The sequence below is a fragment of the Vanellus vanellus genome, assembly GCF_965231255.1.
Source record: "Vanellus vanellus genome assembly, chromosome: 6".
NCBI classification, from domain to species: domain Eukaryota; kingdom Metazoa; phylum Chordata; class Aves; order Charadriiformes; family Charadriidae; genus Vanellus; species Vanellus vanellus.
Genome location: NC_138911.1, coordinates 12,799,493 through 12,813,178, shown reverse-complemented (window position 1 = coordinate 12,813,178; position 13,686 = coordinate 12,799,493). Strand labels below are relative to the sequence as shown.

The 13,686-nt window shown below is 41.2% G+C and overlaps 1 protein-coding gene across 1 annotated transcript in view; it reads right to left on the bottom strand.

The window, feature by feature from the left end:
• SCUBE2 (signal peptide, CUB domain and EGF like domain containing 2) overlaps positions 1 to 13,686 on the bottom strand; it is a gene marked incomplete at its 5' end in the record, with an annotated part of 41,113 nt that overhangs the window by 5,796 nt on the left and 21,631 nt on the right. Inside the window, 6 exons of the mRNA XM_082485625.1 lie at positions 1,309 to 1,476; positions 10,037 to 10,240; positions 10,603 to 10,758; positions 12,018 to 12,122; positions 12,834 to 12,920; positions 13,533 to 13,649. Of these exons, the coding sequence (XP_082341751.1) occupies positions 1,309 to 1,476; positions 10,037 to 10,240; positions 10,603 to 10,758; positions 12,018 to 12,122; positions 12,834 to 12,920; positions 13,533 to 13,649 (837 nt within the window). The remainder of the gene's footprint in view (positions 1 to 1,308; positions 1,477 to 10,036; positions 10,241 to 10,602; positions 10,759 to 12,017; positions 12,123 to 12,833; positions 12,921 to 13,532; positions 13,650 to 13,686) is intronic.

The window sequence follows — 13,686 nt, the reverse complement described above, 5'->3', positions numbered from 1 at the left end:
TCCCTACGTACTCCACCCCCAATCCAAATGCTTCAGATACAAGTTCCAAATAGCTCTTGCATCTGTGATTTTATGTCTCATGTGGCCTCTTCCACATGCAAATCCCTGAGCTCTTCATTCCAGTTAATATAAAAAAATTCCTTTAATCTCCACTCTAATTTGAAAACTTAACCTCATTTATAGACCCAGTTTTGTTTATGTTAAATAAAACTGAAATCAGTTCCTCTTATCTTGATCCAAGGCTTTTAACATGGTTTTTAGTGTTTTAACTTCGCAAAATTAAGTACAAAACAACAGCATTTGTGGATTCAGTGATTCTTCACTGAAGAAATCTACTAGCTATCATATTATTACCAGCAATATTAATTTTTCAACCATACTGCAAAATACTTCTGTTATGCTGCAATTCTCAATAGTAAACATATCTTAACTGACACTAGAGAGATCTCTGAATCCAAACCACTACCAAATGTTTGCATCAGGACCTTATTTCTATCCCTTACTTCTACTCTACAGCAGTAGCTTTTCTATTAACACTTTTTCTTCGTGTGATTTTAATACAAGTTATGTTCTTTTACCCGTGCTGTAAGACATTGAACAAACCATTATACTGATTAACAATTCATCACTCTCCATAGACACATATTTTTATCAGCATTTTCCAAGACACCTTTGTCTTTCAGCTTTTTACATTTTAGCTAAGATGCTAATGAAATTCCTTCATTTTTAAATATATGATCCCCACCTGATTTTCGCTCCTGTGAGGGAAAACTTGGGAGCTGATTGTATGTCAGCTCCACTGTGATCAAGTTGAGAGGGCTGCCTGAGGCACTGCAGGGTTAAGCTGAATGCTAGCTTTTTAGGTATATCCCAAGGCATCCATTCTCATTACAAACATGAAGAAACTATTTTCTTTCTTACTTATCCTCCGGGACTGCGCTTTTCTCCTTCACATTTTCACGTTGCTGCTGTGCTCAACAAGGCATATTGGTCTTGATTTTTTTTTTTCTTGAGACTTGTTTTCTCCCTGCTGTTCCTTTATACGACTCTTCACAGATCAACAACTTCACTGACCAACTTCCATGTATCTCCCAACCCCTTCTCAGGCCTTGTATAAAAATCAGTTACAAAAAGAATTGAGGCTTTATTGAGTTTACTTGCAGCCAGGCCAGGCCAGCCAACTATGAGACCCTTGGAAGGAGAGAACCTTGAAAAGAGAACGGCCCTCCTTTGAATGCCCCACTTGTAGCAGCAGCAGTTACTTTTGCCTCAGAGCAATGCAGTTCATCAAATGCATCTTGACCTTACCTTTGGTCTCACAGTCCTGAAACAAGGATGCACTGCTGTGTCTTGTTGTTAGACCTCCTCCGCAGGGAAAGCAGGATACTCTCCCAGCTTCAGGCTGGTATGTTCCAAGGGGACACGGCAGACAGGGTTTGAAGCCGTCAGGAGAATATTCACCTGGTGAGCACTGATCTAGAAGAGGTAGAACACACATGCTTCAACCTGCACGTTATAGGTGAAGGTATGTAAGTGAGCTTGCACAGGACCTGAAACCCCCCAGTGAAACTGCTCTCCTCTTTAGTTGGGAATTGGGAGCCAGGGTTTCAGAACTGGATGCTAGCGACAGATAGAACTTAATACACGCAATATACCCTGTAAAACTGAAAGAAACACAGATTAACTCTGGTGCTGGTGAGTTCTTCTGAGAGCTGGAATGGATTTCATGCTTTGTTGCAAGGCTGCTCTGGACACTAGGCTTGTACAGTACCACCCGTTAATCTGTACAGTGCCATTACATAGTGATTATCAACTCTTGCTAGCTACAGAACTCTCGGACCCTTCCCAAATGAAATAATTTAGCACTGAACCTAAGATGCCAAAAATGTACCTCCAGATTTCTATAAGTATTTTAATCTTAATAATTATTGAATGTTCATACTTCATAACCATGGAGGTTTTCACAGAATTCAGTAACACCAAGCACAACCAGTAATTGTGCAAATTCACTAAACTACACTTTATACAAGCCTCAAAGACTTTTAAAGCAGAAATATTCTTGCCATTCCTCTGATACTTGCTCTTGGATAACAATTATCTGTGCACTGGAATACTGTGTTCTGTATGGCACACAGATAGCACTAACACTATGAGAGTGATTTTACACATTTCAATATTATCTAACAAGCCCAGCAATATTTATGGATATCTTTGAAAAATTCTTGTTTTCAAACTTTTCACAAAAAAACTGGCTTCGGTGCCAGTATTTAATAATTACCCTGCCCTGGAAAGGCACAAAATACTGTTGTAGTTGTTCAGCTGTGCTGAAAAATTCTGTCCTTTTAAAGACCTGTTACGATAATAAACTGTTAGTTTTAGTTTATAGCTGCAATAAATCACTCAGTGAATAGCCATTTTGTTAGGAAGCTAAATTGGCCTTGGCTTCATTTCAGGATATATGACTAACAACAAGCAGGGCATTAATTACCGGTCATGATCAATGATGAAGAATTTTGTTTATGGCTGATACACCGAGTGGAATAGTAAGTGCTCCTCCTTAGCTTAAAAATAAAATACAGCAGGTTAAGCAATGCTCTGTCGCTTATCAATGAAAGCTAGTGAGGAAGTCCTCGCTCTTGGTTATAACTTTTTCCACCACACATCACTTCTGCTCTCATAAGGACACACATTCATTTGCTTCCACACTTTTTCAAGCCTTTCTTCATTTTTATAAACATTCCTACAGAACACTCGTCTCTCTACTCTTTGTGCAACTCAACAAACATGAATGAATTAAGGCTTTCATTGCAGCACTCCTAACAAGGTAAGGAAAGAGCACTATTTACAATTCCGTGACAAGGAAAGACAATCAAGGTTCGTAAAGGTGATTTTGAGAAATGACTACTGACTTCAGAAACCCAGAAGCAATAGAAAGACCAGTGCAAATCATCTTCCCTCAAAAATTTCTATGGTTCTATGAGAAATCGATGCTCTGAGTAGCCTCATTAGAGGCTATCTGCCCTCTATTATCTCCCCTTAACATGTCTTTTTCCCTTCATTTTGATCACACGTCAAGTTTGGGGTGGCTTGGGTTTTTTGCATTGGGGGGGTGTGTGTCTTTGTTTTGTTTTGAACAGAGTGCTACTTTACATTGACACATGTAAAACCATACAAATTCAACCTTAAAACTGTACTTCAGGTTTCCTGAACTTGCTCAGAGTCCAGCGTAACAGTAGGTTGGCTAACAGCGCTCAAAGGAAACCTCTCCCAGGCAGGAACCAAACCCACTACTTATGTGGAAATGTCACATTTGAGAACTTACCCATCAGGTATCTCCTGACAGCTTTATCATCTGCACCTTACTTGCCTTGAAATCGCATGTTGTAAAATTGTAGAACTCCCTATGGAATAAACTGAGGTAATCTAAAACTTTCAGGATTATTTAGCAAAGCACCTAATTTTTGAAAATTTGCATTGAGGAAGTAAACTTAAAAAGATCTCCTCAGACAACACTGAGGTCCTCAACACGGGGCATTCTTAAATGCATTAGACAACTGAATTCCGACAGCAAGAGAAAGATGGGCTAGAAGCATCAGATGGTCTGTTTCTGTGCCTTCCCTCTGTATTGAGACACACTGTGAGCTCTAGCTAATTTTTGTTTTTCAGGATTCTGAGGACTGGGGCAAGAGTCACAAGTTATTTGTTCTTCCTCATCCTGTTAAGTTTCATTAGGGCATAAAACACAACTTTCTCATTCCCCACCATAGTATGTTCCCACACTTCAGCTAGCTAGCAGCAAGAAAAAAAATACCAGGTCACTAACATTTTGTGTCTGTGGCTTCAAAGCCAAATTAAGTTGCCAGCAGCTAGACTACTGGATAAAGTGCAAGGCGATACACAGACTACATTTACACAAGTATTAGAGCTGATCAACTGTCAGGGCTTTTGCAACTTGTCAGTTTGTGTGTATTGAAAGAAGGCTGATTTTTATTTATTTTTTTTTTTTCCGAACTTTGCTCAGCGTTCAGCTGCACTAGAGCTACACCTAACTGCTTCAGGCCCCATTTCCCTCTCATTTTCCACTTGCTCTGACTGCCCCAGGGATGGACTGTGGCAGGTCAGCAGGACGGTAGGCTATGCCTGTGACAGTGCCCACAGAAGAAACACAGGGCTGAGACAGTGAAAGGCAGGAACTGCATAAAATCACCCTGGGGCTTGTTCTGTGTGTCCACAGGGTTTGGGTTCACAGGACACCACCACCACCGTTGTAAGAAGGGGTGGGCCACCCTCTGCTCAGAAATCACATCATTATCACAGCCCCGGCACGTGGAGTGGCCTTCCAAGACGCCGCGGGTGAGGGGAACACCAATTGTTTTTACAATGGAGGTCACTGGTTTATGAAGTAGCATATGTGGCGTTGCCTCCTGGAACTGGAGAGACCAGGCCTAGACAGATAGGTCTGAGGGTACTCCACACATATCCGTACCTGACATTACTACATGCAATAATGAGCCTTATTCTCAAGGCTGTTTAGCACCCATGCTCAATTTGAAATCAGTGAGACTTGAAAAAAGCAGGCACCTCTAGATTAAATTTATAAAGTATGTAAAATACAGAGACTGGAAAAATTAAGTTTTAAATATTGCATTGCCTACAAAAATGCGTAACCCTGTCTTTCCCCCACTATGACTTCTGAGACACGTCAAATACTTCAAGCCTATATGTGTATGAGAAAAGAGGCTAATATATCCAGATACAGATTTAGCTACGGTCTAACGAATACTCGTTATTCAATGCAAATACTAAAATTACTTCGAGTGATGCCCAAGCTTTAATGCCTCAAGGTCTTAAATATATCAGTTTCTTCACATGACAACAACAAACCAAGCTTTTGAAAGTGGTACAAGTGTCCAGCCAATTTGATCCACAAACACATTTCCTGTAAACTGCTCCCAGTTCCTCCCCATCCTCCACCTAGAAATGTTTCAAACACAGGCCACTCATCTAAGCCCATTGGAGCACAGAGCAGGGGTAACGAGGAAAGTCTGTTTAAAAGCTCACAGGACTCACCAGGGCCAAATTTAGCATAACAAACAGACTTGGTGTTAGGTTCAATTATTCATTAATTATAGGGACACTATGTCAACACAGAAATCATTCCACGGAAAGACATAGGACTGTGCATCAAATTAGGATGACACAAGTGAACCCTCTCTCAAAAAAAAACCCAAAAAACAAAACACCACCAAAACAAACTCAAGAAACACCTCTAAGAGTTCAAACTTTCCCTGTCATTTGTTTAAATGAAGCCAAAAAAGTTTATGAGCTTCATTTCACAAAAATAAAGACTGCATGGTCCCACCTGCATGGGAAATACCCGGTCAAAACAAGATGTGAAGATTTGCAAATAATGACATTAAATCAGAATTCCACTGGCTGGCTTTGCTTCCCCCCGCCCCCCCCCCCCAAAACCTGATTGTTTTTCTCCAGATGAACAAAAGAACCCATTGCCTCTACTAGACTTCATTTCTGCAGCCACTGTCTTTGTCTTCAATACCCATTAAGAACACAGTCTTGAATCTCATGCAGCTGTTTTAAAGAAAAAAAAAAAATATGTGAAAGCTTTTCTGATGCAAAACCAAGAAGGCAGCCAGGGGGGAGAGAGGGGCCCATAGGGAACCAGGATTAACAGTTACAAAGACATTTAAAGGCTCTTCCCCTCTTTTCAAGATGTTGGCCTTTGAGCATTTGCTCCTATAGACAAATGCTGTAGTATCTCAGTGGCTGAGAAGGTGAACCTCATAAAGGAGGTCATGATCCACCAATTCACCATTTTCTTAACAATGATGCCTTGATTTTTATAAGGAAAATCACCAACAACTGATGCAAATTCATTCTGAAGCGTCATCCTTTAAGTTATTGTGTTTTAGCAGTTCACACATTCAGGTCACATGAGTGGTTACGCATCCTAAGGATTTCTGTCTTAAATCTATGATTGTCGGAGCAAGCAGGTTAGCAGAAAAATAGTACCCTTTCTCCCATTTGATAATTCATTTCTTCTTGTCAGACTTTTATAAAATTGTAAACAAACAAACAAAAAAAAAACAACAAAAAAAGCAACATATAGTTCCCTGATGCGTAACACGACTATCAATTTTAACAACTGCAGAGGCAGGCAGCACTTTGTTTTTCTCTTTAAATAGCTCTCATACTTTTATAGTACAGTAGAGCACCAGTATCATACCCCGTCTAAACTTTGAGATATGGTTCATCATTTTGTATGAAATGTTAATATTTTATTTGTATCCTCTAAACTAAGGGGACAAAACTGCTGAATGCTGAGCAATGAGATGTATCAACACCTCCCACGTAAGATAAAGCTGCTCAGAATTTACATCTGAGCAGTGCCTATACCAGTGTTTCTCATGCTTGCTGTCCTCTGAAGTGACAGCTCTTTGGATGAATCCACTTGCAACTACCATGCAGCAAGGGCATGCTCACATCCTTTTACGCAGCAATTTCAGAGAACGATACTTTTCATCACCTCCTTCCATCTCTTGAAGTGTTTGTGTATCCAACACAAAAAAAAAAATAATCACCAAATGAAAGCACACCTTGCTTGTTCCAACTCCATGGGATGTGATCGAGGTATGACAGAATTTTAAGCAATGGAAAAAGCAGCTAAATTGTTTGCTCACTCCCTCAGTGGTAAGTGTCTGAGGGCAAAAGGGTCCCAATAGTTACCACCTACATCTCTTTCAAGATGAAGGTTTCTAGCAAATCAGTTTCTGATAAGGAATTGCTAGTATTTAAACAGTTGGTCTTTGGCTGGTAACTCTGTCTAACACTTAGCTCATACTGGAGAATACATATTCGTAGCCAGGTTAGCGAATAAAATTGCATTCTCCCCAAGACAAATCTTCTCCTCTCGAAGAAGCATGCAGCGCTTCCAGCATCCTCAGATGACTTACCCAGTCTTGAAACACTATCATTCAAATATGCTTTTTCCCCCCTAAGATTTACTTCTGTGGGGAAAGATCACTCTCCTGCTATGAGAATCCAGTTCTCTGGGAAGGCTGATGAAGGTTCCATTTTCTTATATGCATTTCCTGTGATACCCATTAGTAGAGACCTACCACTGGTTGTTCCTTGGAAGCCGTGCACAGGACTTCATGGAATTAATCAATGTGAGCCAATGCTAACTATGCTTACTTATTGATACAGAGCTTGCGCGTAACAAGGTAGACAAATGCAACACTTGAACCTGTAAAGCATCAGAAAATCCCAAACAGAACTGTATGTTAAACAGCAAACTTGAAATAAAATACACTACCCATCGGAATCAGCAGTGAATTCCCTTTTACCCTCAACAGCTGTTTTAAGAACAGCAGGCATGCACATGCAACCATTCTGCATAGTAAGAAGGATGAAATACCTTGGAAATCACATCTAATCTGCTCCTGGTGCCTTTCTGGAGCTTTTATCCTGTGCTGTGCCCCACTGCAGACAGTAGAGAGTTAATACAAGAAAATCAGGAAAAGTACTACCTCACCAAAAGTGTGAAACCAGATGAAATTTAGCTTACTGCTGCAACTGCGGGCCAGTTACCAAAGACAAAATCTGGAAGAGCAGGAGCTGGACTTTCTTTCTGACACTGCTCAGATACAACGAACATTTCAGACAGTGCTGTGCCAGCGGAAGTCTACCACAGGGAGAGGATGAGTATAAGACTGTCTGGGTCAATAAAACACTACCTAACCCATCCACACTCCCAAGTATTTTGTTTTTAAAAATGCATTTGAAAACAATGAACTGACACCTACACTTCACTCAATATCTGCATCACAGAAGACTTGTAAGTCCCTAGACTGACTTTGTTCCCTCACTACTACCTGATCCTTTGGTCGGAGTGAGCAAAATCCCTTTGCCAATTCTGCTCGTCCAGAGACCACATCCACCACCTGCTGACCTGGTATCTCTTGCTAGGGAGTCACGTTCTCCCCAGCATCATTAGCGTGTCTAGATAAGCAGGGCCCCGATCCTGTCCCAAAGTTCTCAGCAGCTCTGCAAAACAATCAGATCAAAACAGAACAAAAACCCCTGACTCTCCCACGCACATCCCTGAGCTGCTTCCTCTTCTTCCACACTTTTCCCACTCCATTCTCTTCTCCCCAGTCTATTTCCTAGCTCCTTCTGACTGGCAGTGACAGCAGCCGCCCAGCGCTGCCTTTACCATGCACCCTGGGACAATTAGCTTTTTCTAAGGAAATGAGGCGTGTGTAACAACATTGCCGCTGTGTGCACTTTTATGTCCCCTCAGCAACTAGCAAACTTTCTGTCCAACTTCCAGCAATTTCACAAAGGATGCAGAGAGGGTTCAAAGATATTAAGTTTCCATATGTTTAATGTAAATATGTCGGGAACATGAAAGTGGAGGAGAGACCGTCTTAGCGTCCACACAAGTAAATGGCTGTGGTGCAAGTTCCATCTCCTGTTGGATTACAGCAAATCTACACCAGGATACAGTCTGAATGCTTCAGCTGAAAGATTCATTTGGTGATTCCACCTTTTTAGGCATGAGCAAATCTAACCACAAGGCACGAGACCCACAGGGAATCAAATGTTACTAACTTCGACTGCTCACAGCAGACCCTGTTAAGGTGTCCAGAGCAAACCACGGCACCAATTCAGCAACAGAAGAGGCTTGACTTTTCTAAGTTGTTCTTCAGAACATCTGTCTTCATATGCTCAGTTTCCCTGTTTTAACCACAGACAGGCTATTTGTGCTCACCATACCAAAGAGTTTTCCAGGCATTCTCCAAAAGCCCCCCTTCTCTCTGAACCGGCACAGAAATGCCATGTAAGCTTCTCATTTGTAATGAGAAATTAAACTGGTTCCGCCGCTACCTAAAAAAAAAAAAATTTTCTTTCTTTGTTGTTCCAATTCCTAATTGTAACTCACATTGCCTTCTCTACCTGTAGGATTTTTGCTATTTTTTCCAGATGAAATCACAAATGGCTCGAAAGCCATACTGTGCTTTGTACAATGGGCTGAGACAGAGGTTTTTCAAAGCCTTTCTCCAGCATCCAACACAACAGCTTGAAGACATCCATGTAAACTCATCTCGGTGTACTTTCCAGTTTTTCAGACTTATTACAATGTTACCAAAAAAACCCCACCCTGAAAACTTACACATTTTTCCAACAGAATTCCTGAGCAATTCGCTAGTCTGTTTGCTTGCACAGATGTTTTAACACCAATTCATTTTTCTATTCTGTGAATTCAAGTGTTTCCAGAGTAAGCAAAACTCGATCGGAAAATCTATTCTGAGGCCGAATGGGTTGCTGCTGGAATATGTACTAATTCAATTTGACAAGCATTTTAAAGGCTTGCTGATTCACAAAACCACCTACATGCTGCCTACCCTAGCCAGCCTGAATTAGCCGTCATGGTTGTTAGGCCCCTGTTAAGATAACATCTGACCCCTCTCCTTAACTTTTGTGCTTTGGAAGCATTTATTATAGGCTGCACTATGGTGGTGCCCTCCGGTGCCATGATAATTAAGATTTTTCTCAGTACTGGCCTATAAAACCCCTACTTCTCCATGAATTTATAACTGTCGTGAAGATTCTCTGGGACTCAGAGATTAATCGGGAAAGAAAATGTGACTGTATCAAATTCTGCTCAGGCTTTTCTTTGGAACAAGGGAGAGATGAAATGGGCACAAGTTCAGAAACAGAGCGTTGCACCGAATATTAAAAGTAGTCTTAAAAATAACACTGGTGATGTCAAGGCCATCAACTATTAACAAAGTGCAATGCACTGAGCCCTTATTCTACTCAATAACACAGCAATTGCCAACAATAAATACACAGAGGGGCGCATCTCAGTAGCACAAACAGTAACCCCTACTTCTTCACACACAGCCCTCCTCTCTCCTGGACAAGCATCCCACGATCCCCCCCCAAGCTCACCAGCCCTGAGCAAAACAGCAAAACACACGTGATGGTTTGTTCCTAATCTACATTTACTTACCACATCTGCTACCAACATGCATCTGTCCTACACTACAAGACTGCTGCGCCTCTGATAGCTTGAGAGACTTTCTGGCCACTTCGTGGTCCATGCCAGAGACGCGAACACGGAACTGGTCCCTGCTGACTGTCTTCCGTAAGGTTCGAATGGTTTTACGGAACCTCTTTTCAGTCTTTTTCCGAGCGCAGCGCACATCACAAGTGTCTGAAAAGTTATCAAGGGTGAAAGCTGCTATAAGTGACCATGTATAAAAATCCACCCAATTCAAAAGATCAACCAATGCAAATCACCGAGAAAGCAACTTTTGTGAACAAGTCTGAAATCCTTGAGAACACCACCAGGCTAGAAGAAAATTAATCAGACCAAAAGACTTTAATCTACAGGCAGCTCTTTGATCTTTGAAACTATTCCCATCCCTCACTCTTTTTGAAGCAGTAAAATTCATTTTCAAAACAGGAGATACTTTTTATTATCATTTTGCATACAGATAGAAGTGAAAAATACAGAAATTAAGGAGCAAACAGCAAGAAGCTTCAAACCGCACCTTGGATTATTTTCCAACCAACCTGTCACCTCCTTTCGGCTTGTTTCAAGCTCAAAGTCCGCAGTGATAAAAATTTCTCTAGTCGCTGTCAATCTACTGAGGGCTCCATGAACGTTCTTGCCAGAGCTGCATGTTAGGTTTACATAGTGGAAGCTCTCCATTACTGAATTATGTCTCTCTGTATGAACAAAATTAAAGGAAGCAAAAGCTTGGCCAGCTACGTTATTCAACATTCACTGGTGCTCAGTGCATATGTTGTCATGAAGAGTTAAAGGGGAGCAAACGATCAACTCCACATGCCACTAAACAGTTTGGCCACTTTCTCAACTGGTACACCCTCGCGTAGAATCCTGACCCCAGTGCACCTACAGCTGGGCTGTCGGGCAGAGGCTCTGGCACTGCAGTGGGTCCGAGGTGTGATTCACTGCTAGGATGTGAGCTTGGCTGCAGTGCTGAGTGAGCCCGCTCCCCCTGGGTTTTGCTAGCAGGTTCTAATGAATTGCCTTTGCGCTATGCAAAGCACCTTAGAACCATGACGCTGCCTGCACCAGGCAGGCTACTCGAGGGAAAAATTTTGCACTCACATGAAGCATGTGAAAAACGTGTTACCTTATAATGGTGTTTAAATTAAGTAGCGGCTATGTACACAGGACATTTGGAGACCATTTTCAAGGTTTCAATGGGGAAATAAAATTTAGTTAAAGAAAACACACAGAATAAACTTTGGTTCTGGAGTATATAACTCTTCACTGAGCATCTAGTGTAGTTGCTCACTGTTACTCTTCTAAGGACAAACAAACTGACATGCTGATTCACCATATTGTTTTGTGACTTCTTCCCCAAGCTCTCTCTTTTTTTTTTTTTTCCTCTTTTTTTTTTTTTTTTGAAATTTACTTCTTATTTTCTGCTGACTTTGTAAACTGCAGGGCTATGCTTTCTGCCTTGGAACAGATTGAAGAGCTGACCTCAGTGTGTCCATCTGGGGCTGCTGAAGTATAAAAGGAAGACAAGAGAAAAGAGGAATAACCCTTTGGCAATAGAGTCAGCATAAAAGGCCAGGAGATTCTTCACTGAGGCATCAGACAGTAAGGAGCAGGTGAGAAAGGAAAGAACAGAAAGAAGGGATAGAGAGAGAAAGGAAAGAAATCAAAAGAATGAAAGGTATGGTTGACTTTATTGAGAACTTACTGGCAGTGGTACAAACAAAAAAGGAGAAGGGCTTTCCTAGCAAGACTGTAAGGGACAGGGAAGTCATCTGATCTGAAGTAACTATTGCAAGAATCATGGCTGGCGAGGAGTATGATTCACAAGGTCAGTGAAGAGCGGAAAGCCTGCAGTCCTTTATGCTTTGCTTACGGTGCACTTCATATCTGGAAAGCATTTAATAACCCCTGAGCTACGGCTCTAACCTGCTTACCTGCATTTTTATATTCATACCTGGTATCATCTGTTCCAGACCTTCTTGAAACATCTCAGTCTTTTTCAAACTACATTTTCCTTCATTTAATTTAAAGGTTATGCTTATCTTGATGGCTGAAGTATCTTCAGAAAGAAACAATGACATGTTATTTTAAAAAAGGAATAGAAAAATTAGATAACCCTAATGTCACATCATAATGACATCAAAAATATGCTAATATAAAGTGAAAAAGAGGTCATCACAGATAACTTAAAGAGATGCCAGCTTCCTCCTGCTGTGAAGCTGGTTCACAACTAGAATTAGAACAAAGTGTGATAGATTTTATTTTAAAAAAAATAAAAAGAAGGAGATCAAATCCAGACCTGCTATTGGGTAAATCAAATAAAGATCAGCTGAAATCAAAGGAGATAGTCCAAACCAGTTCAGAGAGCAGTTTGTGTCTATATAAAATAGCACCTCTTATCTCTTTAGCTTTAAATGTTTTCTAAACTTTACTGTCCAACAACTCAACCTAAACATATTGTATGTTGCTAACACTGTCCAGTTTGGATGTCTAAAAAGAGGCATGTCACTCCTGGCCCAGCTGTTTATTTCACTACTGGTCTTCTTCTCTTTCCTTATTTTTAAATCTTAGTTTGAGTGATGCTGATGAAGCAGCACAAGGGAAATTTCTTGCTGTAATCATGAACTGCAATCACAAGGAAGAAGAAAAACCAGAGGGACTATAACAGAGAGGGAAAATAGAAAAACAGACAATAGAAAAAAACCCTTATTTCACAGTTATCTATTAAAAGAAATCAGTCAAATCATGCAACAGTAAATCTAGCGGTTACCCAGAAAGCTGGATGCATTTGTATTTTGCTGCTTTTTCTTAAGCTGAGATGACCTGCCACAGGTGAGGGTGTAGGCATCTTGTGTTCCTAACAGACAGACCATACAGACAGATAGTAAAGACAGAGGCACTGCGCACAGACTAAAGACTCCTGTAGTATAAAAGACATTTTTAATTTGTTGATTGGCATCACCATCTTCACCTTTTTCAACAATGTTCATAAAATATTCCACACTAGAGCTTGTCTCTTACTAAGCAATTTAAAGGTTTCCGGAGGAAAAGCAGCATCTGTCCCATAAGCAGTGGCTGAGTCTGCGTGTTGTGTCCTGTGGGGTGGAGGGGCTGTGCGAGCAAAATCTCAGACCCCACGCAGGGCCGGAATGCCTTCGCCCCATTCAGCAGTGGCTCTCAGGGCCAATTAAGGAACGGCCCAGGGAGCACGGAGAATTCTGGCCTGTCCTCCCCAGCTTCAAAAAGCCAGTTGTCAGGAGAAGGGAATCTGAGGTTAGAGTGGTTATAAAAGACAAGGAAAGGGGGGCTTTCTTGGGACACCGGCAGGGATAGAGCCCTTTATCTACAGTGAAAGAGGAAAGGTCCCTGTTGATTGCTTAATGCTTGGAGCTTCCATGAGGATTAGGTGGTTTGCTACTCTTACACTGTCTACAGAATCACATACTTGGTTTTGTTGTTTTTGACTTACCAGAAAATACCTGGACATCCGAAGAGCAGCTTAAGAAGCATCTATCGCTCCCACCACTCTTAAGGCAGTGCAGCAATACCTTGGGTGACATATTATCAGGCAAGGGACCCTTTATCTCTAAATAGGATAAAACAAATACTCACAGGAGAAGTAA